General features: G+C 42.6%; 1 protein-coding gene across 5 annotated transcripts in view; it reads right to left on the reverse strand.

The window, feature by feature from the left end:
• Positions 1–645: 645 nt before the first annotated feature.
• Positions 646–18,696, reverse strand: part of CERS5 (ceramide synthase 5) — a 36,673-nt gene continuing 18,622 nt past the window's right edge. The window contains exons 2-12 of one of the 5 annotated variants that reach the window (XR_012420240.1): positions 14,697–14,802; positions 13,805–13,935; positions 12,771–12,828; positions 9,286–9,336; positions 8,432–8,524; positions 6,329–6,457; positions 6,131–6,237; positions 5,831–6,016; positions 5,085–5,241; positions 3,496–3,598; positions 646–1,538 (exon numbers count right to left, since the gene is read on the reverse strand). Coding sequence is in view for 3 of the 5 variants with exons in the window: in XM_005570819.4 (XP_005570876.2) it covers positions 1,389–1,538; positions 5,085–5,241; positions 5,831–6,052; positions 6,131–6,237; positions 6,329–6,457; positions 8,432–8,524; positions 9,286–9,336; positions 12,771–12,828; positions 13,805–13,935; positions 14,697–14,802 (1,204 nt within the window). In the remaining 2 variants the exon portion in view is untranslated. Of the gene's footprint in view, positions 1,539–3,495; positions 3,599–5,084; positions 5,242–5,830; positions 6,053–6,130; positions 6,238–6,328; positions 6,458–8,431; positions 8,525–9,285; positions 9,337–12,770; positions 12,829–13,804; positions 13,936–14,696; positions 14,803–18,696 lie in introns of all 5 variants that reach the window. The other 4 variants (XR_012420239.1, XM_015430907.4, XM_005570819.4 and 1 more) reach the window with 4 other exon arrangements.

Raw genomic sequence — 18,696 nt, forward strand, 5'->3', positions numbered from 1 at the left:
ATATTTTGATAATATGAACATTCACCAAATGGAAAATTATTCTGGGAGATGAATACTATATTTGGTAATTTTGCCAAGACCACAGAGAAAAGTCTGGATTAGGATGACTGCTTCTCCATGGGCTAAAAGAGAAAACAGAGTTGAAACAAAAAACACCTCAGATTTATTTATCATAACCTTAAAATGTTAATTGGGCTGGACGTGGTAGCTAATGCCCATAATCCCCATTTTGGCTTAAGGCCAGGTGTTTGAGACCAACCTGGGCAACATAGGGAGACCTCATCTCTACCAAAAAAAAAAAAAAAAAAAAAGTTATTTGACAATCTCTGTATTGACTAAAATAGGAAATAAGGTATTTACCTAATGGCGTCTTGGCTTTTCAACCAAAGCTTTTGTTGGTTTCACTATATACATGGTTGAATCTGTCCAGTATTCTTCTTGTGACCCACTAAACCTATTAACTTTTTCTTAAAAAACATAAAGCTCTAAAATGTAAGCACCCTGGCTGATTCTCTTCCCACCATGCACAGAAAGGAAAAATTTGGTGTCCAGGGCCTTCTGAATCAGACCTGGAAAAGCTCTTAATTAGCTTATGGATTCAGGAAACTGCAGAAATAGTCACTAAAGAGGTTGAGACAGTAGAGGTGGGTTGAAGTACTTTTAATCACAGAGTAAACAATAGTACAAGACCGTGAACAGCTCACCCAGTGGCTGTTGTCCTCCTCCAGCCCTCAGCTCACCCTCTTCCCATGCCCCCTCCCTGGGTACCATTGAGTAAAGAGTAGGGTATTGGCAGCTGTCCCTGTTGCTATCAGGTGATAGGAAGGGGATCTAGCTAGGGACCACAGTAATCCTGGCCATCCATCCATGGTTCTGTTTCTATACAACTTCATCATGCAACGTATTCTAGCTGTGAAAGAGGAACAGTGCAGAAATCTGGGACTGAACTTGGCTGCTCCATTCAGATGGCCCAGGGGTTTAGAGCCTCAAGAGCCAAGGGCAAAAAGGGAGGAGACAGTCTGGAGTCAGTATAATTCAAGATGCAGCCAAATGTGGAACTAAGGTGGGTTCAAAGGGGACTAGGGAAGGCCTCATGGCTCCAGTCCAGAATTGTGCCCCAACCCCAGCAATGAAACTCACGCATATGCACAAATGCACATGAACAAACACACAAAAACAGAGCAAATAACATTACTGAAAGAACTTGGAGGCTATTAAATACAAAACGGCAGCGTTTTCTTTCAAAGTGAAAATATTCGCTTCTTTGATACTCCTCAGTGCCTTGTAGTCCCCCAGTCACAGAAGGGTAGATATGGGAAGGGCCAAGAGGAGTATGTTGCCAGTGACCCTACAAGTCCATGTGTACTGAAGTCCCCACAGCAACCACCTTACTCTTCAGCCCAGTAGCTGCCTCCCATATGACCATTCACCCGATTGGCACCATTGCTGGAGCTACTGTCGCAGGGACTTTTTGTGCAGGTGGTCACATCTTCTTCCTCTGAGCTGCTCTCCACATCACTGCGATCATCCTTAGATACCTGAGTGGGATGAGACCAAAGACAGAAAAGTGAGGGCAGAACTTTTCTGGAGAGAACTGTAAGACACACCTAAGCTCAGAAACCCAGGTGTGGGCACTGTGTTCCCAGTCTGGTCTGCTTTCTGATGACATCTAACTCAAAGTATTGTCTGGACTATGGCTAATGTTGTGACTATGCTTCGCCTGCTTTCTAGTTTTCTCCCTTGCCATCTCCAATTCTGTTCTCTATGGAATAGAAGCTACTTTGGTAGAGGGGTGTGTCTTTCAGGACCAGCCTAAGAGAACTGACATCCTCACTGAGACCTGGTTTAGGTTTCAGGGAAACTCCAGACACCCCTTCTCTTCTTCCACTTCAAAGAACAGGGAAGGCCAACATGAACAATACATATGACTGTCAGCAGTGCTTCTATCTTCTGGTGGCTGTGGACAATGCATTTATTCATATTGGTTATGCTGTTTTGCTTTATCCCCAAAGCTGATCCATAACAGGCCTTTTTTAGTAGTTTCCCATTCCTAGGCTCAGCTACCATTATCCTATGACACTGTTTTCCAATCTTCTTCCCTTTCCCAATAGCAAGATCACTTTTCTTGTGAAACTTCAGCATCCACAAGATACACAGTATAGTGAAAACACAAATGGACTGGCAGTCAATGAGAAAAGAATCCCAGTTCTAATCATGCTACCATCTGTGAATGCTTATTAACATGGTCTTTTTTGTTTCGTATTTTCAAATGAAGCATCTGGATTACAGCAGCATTTCCCAATTAAACTGTCCTGCATATCAAGCAAAGTATTTCAGTTTCTCCACCATGGGCCAGGAACGGTGGCTTACACGTATAATCCTAGCACTTTGGGAGGCTGAGAGGGGAGGACTGCTTGAGCCCAAGAGTTTGAGACCAGTCTGGGCAACATGGCGAGAGCCCCGTCTCTACAAAAAATAAAAAATGACAAAATTAGTTGGGTATGGTGACATGCATCTGTAGTCCTAGATACTTGGGAGGCTGAGGCAGGAGGATCTCTTGAGCCCAGGAGGTCGAGGCTGCAGTGAGCCATGATTGCGCCACTGTACTCCAGCGGCCTTGGCAATGGAGTAAAACCTTGTCTCTTAAAAAAAAAAAAAAAAAAAAAAAGGGGCCAGGCACGGTGGCTCACGCCTGTAATCCCAGCACTTTGGGAGGCTGAGGTGGGCGGATCACCTGAGGTCGGGAGTTCGAGACCAGCTGGATCAACATGGAGAAACCCTGTCTCTACTAAAAATACAAAAAAAATTAGCCGGGCGTGGTGGCGCATGCCTGTAGTCCCAGCTACTCAGGAGGCTGAGGCAGGAGAATCTCTTGAACCCGAGAGGCGGAGGTTGCGGTGAGCCAAGATCATGCCACTGCACTCCAGCCTGGGCAACAAGAGCGAAGCTCTGTCTCAAAAAAAAAAAAAACAACTCCACCCTGGACTCTAGAAGTAAAGGACAGAAACCCAGTGAGACCTGTGTCGGACTTCTGACCTCCAGAACTGAAGGATAATAAATGTAGTTTAAATAAAGGAGAGAAGGAAGTGAAAAGGAACACAGCTGTAACAGCTGTTGCCAAGGAGGTGAGCATTTGCTTTGGATCAGCTCCTTGAATTTGTGTTGGATGGGTCTTCTACAGTTGATTATAGCTGTTGACCTCTGAACTCAGATGACTGATTACCTGACCTTTAAGAAATTTCCACTAGAGGGCAGAGTGTCTCTAGACTTGCGGTAAACAGAGTCTCAGAAACAAAAAAAAGTAGACTCAAATTCTTGCCTCAATTTAGGAAAACATCTGGCAACTACAGCTCTAGTCAGTAATGGCCCCGAAAAGTCAGGAGAGAGGGCATGCTCTGAGACCAACACAAGGGAACAGAAAGGAGAGCAGGAGGAAGGAGAACCACATTCAGATGGACATGCTTCACTGAATACTAGAAGCACAGATACACTTACATGCAAGAGATGAAACTGTCCAGCTCCCGCCAGGCATAGAAAAAAGGAAGGAGGTGAGGAAAGAGTGGAGAGTACAGGGTTTAATCCTTCCTGGACAGGTCACCTAGTCAGGAAAGAAGCAGGAGAGAACAGAGATGTCCAGTAGCTACAGCAAGATGCACAGGCACGCTGAGCAAGTTCTGAGCCAATGGCAGCTATAAGGAATAATGACACAGGAGATCATCAATATCTAGGCCACATTCCATCAGTTGGTCCTGGTGTCAGTGCCTGCTCAAGCAGAGCCCCTCCCACTTGGGATTCTGTATTCCTTTAGGCTGAAATCCCTAGCTCTTGGACTAATTACAGTCTGACTGCTTCAAAACTTGCAAAGTTCAATTGAGTTTATCATTAAGTGGCACCTTTCTTTGGCTCTTGGCATAAGATGGGTATTTGAAATACTACATACCCATTCACTTAGGACACTTGCCTCATACAGTAGTGGGGTGAGGTGTATATTTAGTTCCTTATATAAACTATACCTTGAATATCACAGCATGGTTATCTTGTGGTGGCTTGTGAACTATCACCATTTCTAAGCAACTTAACAATCTGCTTTTATACAGTTTATGTGGCTCTGCATATGATTTCCTTTGAAAAAGTCCCCATGTCAAAAAGAAAAAATATGAAATCCACTGAAGCAGGTAGGTAAGGGATAGGAAATGGTTGAGGCCATCTCTTAAAAAACTCTTAACCCTATCATCCTCTAACAAAAGCCATTCCTAAGGGACAGGAAGAAGGCAGAACTCCCCTCTTGCATCTAAGTCACATCTTAAAAGGTAAAACAGTAGGCTGGGTGCGGTGGCTCACGCCTGTAATCCTAGCACTTTGGGAGGCCTAGGTGGGCAGATGATGAGGTCAGGAGTTAGAGACCAGCCTGGCCAACATAGTGAACCCCCGTCTCTACTAAGAATACAAAAATTAGCTGGGCACGGTGGCACATCCTGTAGTCGCAGCTACTAGGAAGGCTGAGGCAGGAGAATCACTTGAACCCAAGAGGTAGAGGTTGTGGTGAGCCAAGATCGTGCCACTGCACTCCAGCCTGGGCGACAGAGCGAGATTCCATCTCAAAAAAAAAAAAAAAAAAAAAGGTAAAACAGGCTTGGTGTGGTGGCTCACACCTATAATTCCATTGCTTTGGGAAGCCGTGGTGGGAGGAATGCTTGAGGCCAGTACTTGGATACTGGCCTGGGTAACATAGTGACACCCTATTTACAAAAAAATAAGAAAATTAGCCAGGCATGGTGGTGCACACCTATAGTCCCAGCTACTTGGGAGGCTGCAGTGGGAGACTCCCTTAAGCCCAGGTTTGAGGCTGCAGTGAGCCGTGATCATGCCACTGAACTCCAGCCTAGGTGACAGAGCAAGACCTTGTCTCTAAACTAAAAAAGGCAAAACACTCATAGAAGAGGCAAAGACTTTGGAGCCCTAGGCTTTTTGCTTGGCCTGCTTGAGTAGATGGGGCTCACCAGGTTTGATGGAGAGAGAACATCTGTTGAGTAATCCCTATCTTCCCCCATACCCCAAAGAAAGAAGCCATCTTTCATCCTCACCTTTCCCCTGATCAAGGCTTTCAAAGCAATCCGTGCAATTAGGTAGGACCAGATGACATGCAGAACCTGTAGGGTCAGCAGCAGGCCATTGAGGAGCCACCATGAAGCATAAGGCCCGATTATCTCCCAACTCTCAAAGAGGGTCGTGTTCAGAATCCTAGAAGAGGGAGGCCAATGGTCAGATTCTAAAGTCAAAGCTCAGAAGACAGGGATGAAGCCGAGTCCTAGGGATGCAGAGCCCTGTGTGTTTTCCTACCAGCCCTTTTATCAGCTGAAGTTCCAGGGACTGTCATCCACAGTAAGAAAATAAAGAAGGGGAGGAGCCTGTTGTGTTTTCTATCCTTAGGGACAGGGAAACATATATAAATCTTAGGAACTGATGGATTAAGTCACATTATTAATGACTTCAAATATGCGGAGTTTGACGAAATTAGGACAGAAGTGGGACTCTAATCCTAGGAATGACTCAGCTCCTCAGACACATATAGGATAGGACAGTAGGTAGCTGATTCCCATAAAGCAGTGAATGTAGAAGTGAAAGGAGACGGGGGGGAGGGGGGAGAGGAGAGGGGGAGAGGAGAGGGGGGAGAGAGAGAGAGAGAGAGAGAGAGAGAGAGAGAATGAGAGAGAATGAGAGAGAGAATGAGAATATGTGTGTGTTGGTCAGGGTTGGGACCAGAGCAGGAACACAAGCAAGAAGGGCCTGAGAATTGTATCAACAGGGCAAAAGAAGGCAAAGGAATTACTTAGGCATAAAATTAGGACTGTTCCTCAGAGATGAGTCAAAAAAACCAGAAGCCAACCGAGTCGGGTACTCTGAGTCTGGATCCGACCTTGCTAGAAATACGGTGTGAGGCAGCAGAGGTCCTATGAGAGTCCATAAAAGGTCAGCACAGGCCAAGGTAAAAGCAGGGCAATAGGGTTCTTGTGTTCTATTGGCAAAAATAGAATAGAATAGAACAGAAAAACTGAATGGGCAAAATGAGAATTGGCAAAAGGTATCATTAGGCTCATACCTACCACAACTCTACAGCCCTACCACTTACCAGAATGGATAGATTCCTAGACGTGTAACCATAAAAACAGCACTGAAGATAACAAAAAGGGTGTCACAGAGCCGCTGATATTTGGCATAATTGGCCAGCTTGGCTGCCTGGAGAAAGGAAGAAAGAATTGAGCTGGGGAGAAAGTCCTCACATAGGAAGAAGAGAAGAGAAGAAGATGGAGAAAGACTGGGTTTTTACCTCCAGCAAGAAGTCTGAGACATCATGTAGACACATGATCAGAGTTCCTGCTCGAACCATATTGTTGATGTAGGAGAAGGAGATGAGCCCAATGGTGACCAAGTGATGCACAAACATGATCAGGAAGTCCTAGGAAGGAATGGAAATAGAAGAGGGAGGTAAAAGCTGGGCCGTAGAAACACCAGCCAACCCAATGTCCTGCATTATTCTCTGAGGATCTTACCCCACCCCGTATATAATAGTTTCCATTGGCCAGGCGCAGTGGCTCATGCCTGTAATCCCAGCACTTTGGGAGGGCAAGGTGGGCGGATCACCCAAGGTCAGGAGTTCGAGTTCAACCTGACCAACATGGTGAAACCCCATCTCTACTAAAAATACAAAAATAAGCCAGGTGTGGTGGCGCACACCTGTAATTCCAGCTACTCAGGAAGCTGATGCAGGAGAATTGCTGGAACCTGGGAGGCAGAGGTTGCAGTGAGCCAATATCGCGTCACGGCACTCCAGTCTGGGCGAAAGAGTGAGACTCCATCTCAAAAAAAAAAAAAAAAGTTTCCATTCTGCTTAGACTCTCCTCTGGCTACCTAGCATTTAACTGAACACTCCCTACATCAGTGACTGATCCATACTCTACGTTAATGCAGCTCAAAGGCCAGAAAGTAAAAATTTCCTTTGGTAACTGCGGAATATATATAGTGTGGATGCTGAACTGACACCTGGGGATAACTTCCCAGTGGGACATACAAGCCTTAGAGATCTCTGAGATTCTATGACTCTTCTGTTTTAATGAGAGAAACGTCAACCACAAGGACCTAATAGAAGGGATAGGTTTGTGGCTCTAATTTCCTCTTGGGTTCAAATGTCAAGTTAGATCTAGGGAAGTCTCTAAATACTTGAATTATCAGACACATCTATTAAATACTTCTCTGTTTATTATGTTTAAAACTTAAATATGTATTTCAAACTTTCTTATATGTATCACAATTAAAATAAAATTGTAATAAAGTGACCTGTGTCTTCTGACCATAGGAGAGTAAAAGGCATAAAAATTGAGTATTGCCGGGCGCGGTGGCTCACGCCTGTAATCCCAGCACTTTGGGAGGCCGAGGCGGGCGGATCACAAGGTCAGGAGATCGAGACCACGGTGAAACCCCGTCTCTACTAAAAATACAAAAAATTAGCCGGGCGCGGTTGTGGGCGCCTGTAGTCCCAGCTACTCGGGAGGCTGAGGCAGGAGAATGGCGTGAACCCGGGAGGCGGAGCTTGCAGTGAGCCGAGATCACGCCACTGCACTCCAGCCTGGGCGACAGAGCGAGACTCCGTCTCAAAAAAAATAAAAATAAAAAAATAAAAAATAAAAAAAAAATTGAGTATCAAGTTTCTATGTTAGATAACACTAACAACCTGGTTAAGTTTTAATTCATTCCCATAAATGCTAACCCTGGTTTTCTTCACCAAAGATAACCCTGAGTTAGTGACAGATTAGGGTTAGAGCTGCTGGAACCACATTATTTCAGGTAGATGCTAATAAAAAAGTAAAGATTCTGCCTTTTCTATTTGGTTGTATAAAACTTAAGTCATTTCCAACTCTGTCACTATCTGGGCAAGTCATCTCACTTCTCTCAATCTTTGCTTCCTGAACAATAGCAGGAAGAGAGTAAAACCCCTTCCAATTGACTTTCTTTGAGTAAGTCGGGTAACCAGAAAGGGAGTACAGAGAGAGCAAGTGTCCCTAATGCCATGTGAAAGCCATTATCCAGCTTTTCTGGAATCAGGTGTTTTTTCTAAATAAGGCAATCCTATCCCCCAATTCTGACTAGGATTTTTTTCTTTAGATATGTAAGAAGCTTAAAGAAGAATATGGAAAAAAGTATGCTTCTTAGCTGGTTAATTGTTCTTATCCTGGGGCTTCCCTGAATGTCTTAAATATACTTCATCATTAATTCAGTCTCATTTCTGGGAACATTACAACAAGCTAAGAGTCCATCAAACCCAGTTTCTCCTTTTGCGGTCTCAGGGAAGATAATACATCATAATGGCAGTCATGGAAGCTGCTAGAAAGGAGGATGCAGTAAGTTTGGGACTTGAGGGGGCCAACGTCCTTACCTTTCTTTTAATGTCTGTAAACTGAGAAAACATAAGGGACCAATAGAAGGCCAATTCCATGATATAATAGTAATAAAGCCCACTTGAAAGAGGCTGCAAGAGAGAAAGAAGTAGTTAGATTACCGACTAGTCAAACGTGCATTCCACCTCTCCAACTTTCTCTGCCTTGGAGGACCAATACCCCAAATTATTAGACATTTCTCCTCCCCATTATCTCCCAAGATATGCAATAGCTCACAGACTTTGGATTGGTGTAGAGACTTAAGCCTCTTCCCTCGCTCCTCTGCACACCCATCTTCAGCTCTCATCTTACAGAGATGAGATACAGTTAACACATACTATAACACAATCAAATCAGTATGTCTAGGATTCTGGGCAATTAGTGCTTTTTACAGGATTGAATACACATAGGCCTTCTCCTCTTCCACCCCTTTAGCAGTTCTTTGACATATTTCCAGTATAGATTACAACCAAGATGCTCTTAATGGGATTTCAAGTTACCCTTGATACAAAAAAGACATCTGAACCAGAAAGTACCTCATTAAATACCAGAAAACTGCTTTTCTTTCTAGCCCAATTAGAGTGAATATAATGGGGAAAATCAGAACAAAAAACTCACTGGATTTCATTGCTATGGGGGTCTCAGGAATAGATACCTCATATGACTCTTAGCAGTGGGAAAATTAATAAAAATAAAAAATAGATACCCTGAATATATGACTTAAAGAGACTGAACCCCTAATCCGTCAATCCCAAGGAAACACACCATCTGTCCTGGGGACTGGCAAAGGATCCTCACTCACTCCATCTTACACACATTCAAGACCTCTATCCTGAAACGACTCAGATCCTACCTGAAATGGATAGTTATGCCAGCACTGTCGGATGTCCCAGAACCAAGGTGACTAAGAGAAAACAGATAATCCATGTCAATCCTCAAGATTCTCACCTGGCTTCAAGATCTACCCCATGTAATCCCCTTCTCTCTAGGCTGGGGCAAAAGAGAGACAGGACAGCCCCCAAACAGATTTAAGGGCTCCCCAAAGGATCAATAAATAGCTAGATTGTTCATCTACAACAGAGTGTTATAAATAGAAAAACTATGCTTTGAGGTAAATAAGAACAAAGAGAATTTTAGGATAGTTTTAGGAAGTATCACCACCTGGAATATATATACAGGAAGACAGTGATTCATTTGATAACCAAGAAAGGTATCTCCATGCCAGGTTCAGAAGTCAAAACTAATAATCTCTAATGGAATAATGATTATGTCCTTTAAGGAGTTTGTGTATATCATCTTTGCTGCTGGATTTCTTATCATTAAATTGTTCATAATATTGTCCTATTATCCTTTCAATGACTATAGGATCTGTAGTGATAACCCTTCCCATATTGGTAATTCATATTTTCTTTTTTTGTTGGAGTTTGTCCATTAATCAGACCTTTCAAAGAATGAACTTTTGGCTTTATTAATTTTATCCATGGTCAGGCACAGTAGCTCACACCTGTTAATCCCTGCACTTTGGGAGGCTGAAGTGGGTGGATTGCTTGAGCCCAGGAGTTCAAGACCAATTTGGGCAACATAGTGAAACCCCGTCTCTAAAAAACTACAAAAATTAGCCCAGTGTGGTTGTGCATGTGCCTGTAGTCTCAAGTTTCTTGGGAGGCTGAGGTGGTAGCATCGCCTGAGCCTGGGAAGTTGAGGCTGCAGTGAGCTGTGATCATGCAACTGCACTCCAGCCTGGGTGACAGAGTAAGACCCTGTTTTAAGCAAAAACAAAAACAGGCCAGGCATGGTGGCTCATACCTGTAATCCCAGCACTGTGGGAGGTGGAGGTGGGAGGATCACCTGAGGTTAGGAGTTTGAGATTAGCCTGGCCAACATGGTGAAAATCTGTCTCTACCAAAAATACAAAAATTAGCTGGGCCTGGTGGCGTACTCCAGTAGTCCCAGCTACTCGGGAGGCTGAGGCAGGAGAATCACTTGAACCCAGGAGGCAGAGGTTGCAGTGAGCCGAGATTGCACCACTGCACTCCAGCCTGGGAGACAGAGTGAGACTCTGTCTCAGACAAACAAAAACCCCACAAATGTATCCATTGTTTATCTAATGCCTATTTCATTAATTTCCACTTATTTACTTTATTATGGTTTTTTAGAAATGGGGTCTCACTATAGAGATTGGATCTCGTTATCTTGCCCAAGCTGATCTTGAATTCCTGGGCTTAAGTGATCCTCCCGCTTCAGCCTCCCAAAGTGTGGGGAGCACAGGGGTAAGCCACCACGCCTGGCCAATTTCTGCTTATTTTTTATTATTTCCTTCCTTTAACCTATTTTGCTTATCTTTTTCAAGAACCTAAAGCAGAAACTTAGATTAACTTTAAGCCTTTCTTTTGTAATATTAACATTTAAAGCTATAAATTTCCCTCTAGGTATGTTTTATCTGTATCCCAGAAATTTTGATATGTTTTACTTTTAGCATCATTCAATTAAAAATATTTTCTTATTTCTCTTGTGATTTTTTATTTGATCCACAGGTTATTGAGAAGAGTTGTTTAACTTCTAATTTTTTTTTTTTTTGAGACAGAGTCTTGCTCTGTCACCCAGGCTGGAGCGAAGTGGCGTGATTTCGGCTCATTGCAACCTCTGCCTCCCAGGTTCAAATGATTCTCGTGCCTCAGCCTCCCCAGCAGTTGGGATTACAGGCACGCACCACCATGCCTGGCTAATTTTTTGTATTTTTAGTAGAGATGGAGTTTTGCCATATTGCCCAGGCTGGTCTTGAACTCCTGAGCTCAGGCAATCTGCCTGCCTCAGCCTCCCAGAGTGCTAGGATTACAGGTGTGAGCAACCGCATACGGGCGACTTCCAAATATTTTCCATGTCTCTCATTACAATTGACTTCTAATTTAATTCCATTATGGTTAGAGAACACATTCTTTAAGATTTCAATATTTTTAAATTTACTGAGACTTATTTTATGGCCCAGCATTAGTTTATCTTTCTACATGCACTTAAAAATTATATGTGTTCTTCAGCTGTTGGTGTAGTGTTTTATAAATGTCAATTAGCTAAAACTGGCTGATCATGTCATTCATATATTTTACATCTTTAGTGATTATTTATTTATTTATTTATTTATTTATTTTGCCTAGGGTTTAGGTCAATTACTGAGAGAAAAGTATTAACATCTTCAAGTACAACTGTATATTTGTCTATTCCTTTACTTCTGCCAGTTTTTTGTCTATAATATTTTGAAAACACAGTGATACCATTTAGAGAGAAATAGTATGGTACAGGGAAAAAAACATGAACTCAAGAATCAAAAAGCCTGAAATTCTTCCTTCTTTTTCTGAGGCAGAGTCTTGCTCTGTCACCCAGGCTGGAATGTAGTGGCTCCATCACTGCTCACTGCAGCCTTGACCTCCTGGGCTCAGGTGACTCTCCTACGTTAGCCTCCTGAGTAGCTGGGACTACAGGTACATGCCACCACACCAGGCAAATTTTTTGTAGAGACGGTGTTTCACCATGTTGCCCAGGTTGGTCTTGAACTCCTGGGCTCAAATATCTGCCCATCTTGGCCTCCCAAAGTGTTAAAATTACAGATGTGAGCCACTGTACCCGGCCCCCTGAAATTCTTCTTTGACTCTGACAATTAACTAAAAAATGGGAATAATACCCGTTTCACCCACTTTAAAGGGTTGATTCCATTTCTCCTCCTTCAATTTTTGTCAAGTGCTTTGTAAACCATTAAGTATTATGCTGATTTAGTTATTACTGATATTACTAGTATCTTCTAGGGAGAAGCAGTAGAGTTATAAGGTTACTGAAGTCAGGCCCCAGACAGAAGACAATCTATTAGGATATAAACCTGGACTGTGGGCATCACAGAGGAGGAAAAGTTGGGGGAAATATAAAGATCTAAAGGCATTTATGCCAGGCACAGTGGCTCACGCCTGAAATCCCAGCATTTTGGGAGGCTGAGGTGAGTGGATCACCTGAGGTCAGGAGTTCAAGACCAGCCTGGCCAACATGATGAAATCCCGTCTCTACTAAAAATGCAAAAATTAGCCAGGTATGGTGGTGTGCACCTATAGTCCCAGCTACTCAGAAGGCTAAGGTAAGAGAATCGCTTGAACCCAAGAGGTGGAGGTTGCAAGTGAGCTGAGATTCCACCACTGTACTCCAGCCTGGGTGACAGAGCGAGACTCTGTCTCAAAAAAAAAAAAAAAAGAAAAAAAATCTAAAGGTATTTAACTCTTGCTTCTAGATTAACTCTTGTTTCTAGAGATCTAGGCATGATTACAACCCAACAGAGGACTAGAGAAAGTTAAGACTCACCGACCAGAGAAATCTAATTCCATAGCAGAATATACATAAATAAAATGTGAATCTCCACCTGGGTGGACAAAGAGGAGAGGTTAGACAAATGTCCACTGAAACCGAAGTCTCTGAGGCTAGGGAAGTCAAGATAGCAAATCTGGGGATAAGAGAGTTACTGGTGAGAAAGAGGATCAAGTCCTAGAATAGGGGCAACTACTGTCATTTAAAAAGCCAAAGACAGGGGCCAGGAGTGGTGGCTCATGCCTGTAATCCCAGCACTTTGGGAGGCCGAGGTGGGCGGATCACCAGGTCAAGAGATCGAGACCATCCTAGCCAACATAGTGAAACCTTGTCTCTACTAAGAATACAAAAATTAGCTGGGCATGGTGGCGCACGCCTGTAGTCCCAGCTACTCAGGAGGCTGAGGCAGAAGAATAGATTGAACACAGGAGGTGCAGGTTGCAGTGAGCCCAGATCACGCCACTGCACTCCAGTCTGGTGACAGAGTGAGACTCCGTCTCAAAAAAAAAAAAACAAAACAAAAAAACCAAAGACAGAGTCATCTTCCATTAGGAAAAATATTAGGCTCTATCATCAGACTCCCTAGCATTTTTCTTTACATGACAATTACTAATACAGTGCTCAGAGGATAATTAGAAAAAGCTCAATAAAATGAAGAATAGTATTTCCCAGAAAAGGAATGCTTCCTAAAAATTGTCAACTTATAGCAAGCAAGCTAGTACTCCCTCTATTAAGGTATACATGTGTTAGTACATCTACTTACATAAGTACAGTTATAAGGATTTACTCTCAATCTATTTAGGAAAAGGAAACAAAATGGAACCATACCTAGGTTAGTGGCAACATGTCCAAGAAACTTAAGGGAATCAGTGTTCCAGTTCCCTTCTTTCCTACCAATAATAGGCTGAGTTAGCTCTCTATATCCATTAACTGTTGTCCTAACAACAGAAGTGATTTTCAAAAAAGAAAACTTCAGTCCAGTTGTATCCCACCCTCTTCCTTATTCCCTCCCTCTCTCCTTGCATACTTACATGCTTTCACAGAATTTAGTGAGCGTTGGGGGCTTGTCCTGATTCCTCCTATGGCGAAACCAGCATTGGATTTTTCGGACATTCCAATCCAGCTGCTTTGACAGGCCCTCCAGCCTTTTCTTATCAGGATACTGTAAATGTATAAGCAGAGTCAACACCCCTGTCTCCTCAGACCCTTCCGAGACCCCTCCTTCAATACCACTGACTAGCTGAGTGATAAGGTATGATAGCCATAGTGGCTCAAGTGATGTTTATCTTTCCAAGTTATCCCAAAGTCATTTTTAGTAAGAAATTTTATCTTACATATCAAGGACCTGTACTGCTCACCTATACACATCCTTGTTTCGACTCTTCCTCCAGCCCAGGCTGAGTAAAAAAGGATATTAAAAACCCAAATTGCAGGCCAGGCATGGTGGCTCATGCCTGTAATCCTGGGATTTTTGGAGGCCGAGGGCCGAAGGATGGCTTGAGCTCAGGAGTTCCAGACCAGCCTGGGCAACATGGCAAAACCTTGTCTCTCCAAAAAACCAACAAAAAACCCGAACTGCAAAGGCTATCAGTACCGTCTCCATTTCGATTACACAACTAGGCAGTGGCAGAAACTGGAACAAGGAAAAACAAAAACAAGATATGGTGTGTGTTTGGGGAAAGAGGGGTAAAGGTGGCTGCTGGGCCTAAAACTCAAACATACTACTATGTAAACTTGACATACGTAGGGCCCAAAGGTTTTCCCTGAGGGGATAAAGCTCTCCATATAGCTACCTAGACTACTCAAACATGAAAGATCATCCCATCCTATCCTTACCCTTAGGGATATGTGCTGTCTACCCTCCACTGCCCCATGGAGCAACGCCTTGTGTGAATTTTCCTCTCTGTTTCTTTGCCCACTTACCTTGGTGATAGATACAAACACCTTTTCAAGGATGGCATTGGGTTGGGCCTGATAAGGACCACTGTCCTCTATGCCAATATGGAGTGCACAGGGTTTGGCAATAAACCTGTAATGGAGAAAACCCAAGGGCCAATTCTTTTAAAATAATTTTTATTTATAATTGACACATAATAATTGTACATATTTATGGGGTATAATGTGATGTTTCAATGCATGTATACATAGGATAATGATGAAACTGGGGTAGTTACCATATCCATCACTTTCAACATTTATCACTTCTTTATGGTGACAACATTCACCAGCCTCAGCCTCCCAAAATGCTGGGATAACAGGTGTGAGCCACTGTGCTGGCTGGAAGCTTTTTAGAAATGCATAATCTTCAGCCCATCTCAGACTTGCAAAATCAGAACCTGCGCTTTAACAAGATTCCCAGGTGATTCACATGTCCATTAGAATGTGAGAACCACTAATCTACTTCAGAAGAATCTTGTAAGTGTACAATGAGATAATGTATATGAAAGACACTGGCACAAAGGAGGTGATTAATAAATGGCAGTTTTCCTTACATCAAAAGACCAAGATCTTAATTGGAGGGAAAAGTAGAACTGAGACTAAGCTCTTCCTGCATATAGATATCCTGGGTCTTGGATACCTTCCTGCCTAACCAAGAGGTTACGGAAATACTTCGATCTTTCAGGAGTCAAGAAGAAAGAAATCAGGAAGCTAGGAAAGGGGAGAAGGAAATTACCTATTAGCACTCTATCCTAGTCTCAGATCTACTAATAAGGCATATAAACTTGGTAAAATCACTTATCTCTTGGGTCTTGGTTTCATCATCTAAAAGAAGAGGTTATATCAAGCAGAGTCCCATGGATTTAAATTTTTAAAAAGAATTAAAAAGCCGGGCGTGGTGGCTCACGCCTGTAATCCCAGCACTTTGGGAGGCCAAGGCAGGAGGATCACAAGGTCAGGAGTTTGAGACCAGCCTGGCCAACAACATAGTGAAACCCTGTCTCTACTAAAAATAAAAAAAAAATTAGCTGGGCTTGGTGGCAGGCGCCTGTAGTCCCAGCTACTTTGGAGGCTGAGGCAGGAGAATTGTTTGAACCCTGGAGGTGGAGGTTGCAGTGAGCCGAGATCGCGCCACTGCACTGCAGCCCAGGCGACGGTGCGAGAATCCGTCTCAAAAAATAAAAATAAAAAATAAAAAATAAAAAGAGGTTATGAGATGATTTCTAAGATTTCTTTTTCTGTATCTAAGATTCTATGATGTTATCATTGATTGATTATAATTAATTTCTAACTTTTGAATCTTTGAAAATTGAGGAACTATTCCTTGGTTCTTCAAGAAGGATCTTACTCTCCCCCACAACCAGAGATTTCTATGAATATCAGCACTAGGAAAAGCTCTATATTGCCACTTTCAGGATAAGTCAAAACCAGTTTTAGCCCTTAGCATCTTAAGGAGTCCCATAATGAAAATATGACTGGGAGGTGTAAAATGGAGTGCCATTGATCTATTTTCTTGAGCTGCATTTGAATCTAGAATATATTGTCTCTAAAGGAGGGATTGAGAAATAAGAAACTTTTCTCCCTCTATGAAAACTTTTTACCTTATCACCAAAGTTCCTGAGCCATAGGGTAATATTTATTCAGAGCATAAAGTTAGCCACATCTGTAACACATTCTCTTTTACACAGGTGGTAAAAAAAATAGTTCCATTCAAAGGCCAATGCTAGTGGATACATTAATTTACATTTACTGGTATACTATTCTGTATACCAATAATATTTTAATCCCTAACTCATGTTTAAACTCCTTCTAAACACAAATAGACTGCTTTCATATTTACCAACGTACTGTGCTCAGCAGTTGCTCAGTAACTGACAAGCAATAGGTTTTAGTGAAACCCACTCTTGTTCTATTGGAGCTCAATTCCGACCCAGGATTAATCAGCATTCAGAAGAGTAAATGAGGCAGTCATTCTTTGTTGTTGAGTTGATACCATATTAGAGATAAAAATCATCTAAACAACCCTGTCTCCTCCTCCTTTTCCTATCAACATAATTGCATGAAAATCCAAAGGCAGAAAACAGCCTTTCCAATTCCTACTCTTACCCCCAACCCAGGCTTCTTTAATCCGGAAGCAGTCAGGTGATTAAAACTCAGGACTTGCAGTTAGACAGATTTTACCAGCTTAAAGACCTTGTGATTGTTACATACCCATAGAATGGAGATAATATCTACCTCACAGGGTTAAAGATAAAATGATACAATGTATGCCTATACCAATACCTGACATTTAGTAAACATTCATTAAAGAGTAGCGATTATTATTTCACTAGAAACATATTTCAGTCTGGGTACTCCGGTACCTCCAGCAGAAAGTGAGAAGCAAGAAATCCTCTTTAATATAACAAGTCTATATTCTGCTCACCTGGGTGAAGCCAATTTTAAAATTACTATTATCTGGATCATGGTGTGGACTTAATAATCTAGCATTGTCATTAGCTCACATCCTGCCCTCATTAGTTCAGAGTTCGGTGAAAAGCATAAAGCTACTCATATCCAGTCAGTTCCAGCTATATGGAGCCTAAGAATATTTGACAAATACTTGTTGAGTGTTTATTTTGTGCCACAGAATGAAGCTTTATTATGATATTTTCCAGACGTGATTGGAAAAGACTCTTTTCTAATTTGTGATAAAAATTAAATATATAGATTTAGTTACACAGTTAATGAATTACGTTACTGAAGAAAGTGAAATTATTTGAAATTAATAGCTTTTGAGAAATTACTAATTCTACATCATACAAAAGGCTGGCATTTGGTATAACTTATAAAATAGGTATCTAGGCTGGGCGCGGTGGCTCATGCCTGTAATCCCAGCACTTTGGGAGGCTGAGGCGGGTGGATCACAAGCTCAGGAGTTCGAGACCAGCCTATCCAACATGGTGAAACCTCATCTCGACTAAAAATACAAAAAGCCGGGCGTGGTGGTGGGCGCCTGTAACCCCAGCTACTCAGGAGGCTGAGGCAGGAGAATTGCTTTTACCCAGAAGGTGGAAATTACAATGAGCTGAGATTGCACCATTGCACTCTGACCTGGGCGACAGAGCGAGACTCCATCTCCAAAAAAAAAAAAAAAGATACCTAGGCTGGTCAATTTCCAGAGCCTGGCATTTATCCTTTCTGCTACATCAGCACTTCTCAAAGTGTGGTTTACAGACCCCTGGGGAATCCAGAGACCCTTTCAGTAGGTCTACAAGGTCAAAACTATCTTCATAATAATTCTATAATTTCATAAAAATCCTTTCTCTCTCATGAGAGTACAGTGGAACTTTCCACAAGTTACATGACATATAACAACAGACTGAATGCAGACGCTGACATGAGACTACAACTGCCAGATATTTTCAAAAATGTTAAAATGCTACTCTTCTCAGTTTTTTGTTTTGGAAAACAGTTATTTTTCATAAAATGTAATGAGTTCATTGTTATTTATTTATATTGAGACAGGGTCTCACTCTGTCACCCAGGCTGGAGTGCAGTGGTGTGATCACTGCTCACTGCAGCCTTGACCTCCTCAGCTCAAGTGAACCTCCCACCTCAGCCTCTCAAGTAGCTGGGACTACAGGTGTTGGCCATGCCCAGCTAATTAAAAAAAATTTTTTTTGTAGAGACAGGGTTTCACCATGTTTCCCAGGCCATTGCTATTTTTAAATGAATTAATAAATATGGGCTGGGCACGGTGGCTAATGCCTGTTATCCTAGCACTTTGGGAGGCTGAGACAGATGGATCACTTGAGCCCAGGAGTTCGAGACCAGCATGGGAAACGTAGTGAAACCCTGTCTCTGCCCAAAACACAAAAGTTAGACAGGTGTGGTAGCTCATGCCTGTGGTCCCAGCAACTTGGGAGATTGAGGTGGGAGGATCGCTTGACCCTCGGAAGTCGTGCAGTGGGCTGTCATTGCGCCACTGCACTTCAGCCTGTGT

The sequence above is a fragment of the Macaca fascicularis genome, chromosome 11, assembly GCF_037993035.2.
Source record: "Macaca fascicularis isolate 582-1 chromosome 11, T2T-MFA8v1.1".
In the NCBI taxonomy this organism is placed as follows: Eukaryota; Metazoa; Chordata; class Mammalia; order Primates; family Cercopithecidae; genus Macaca; species Macaca fascicularis.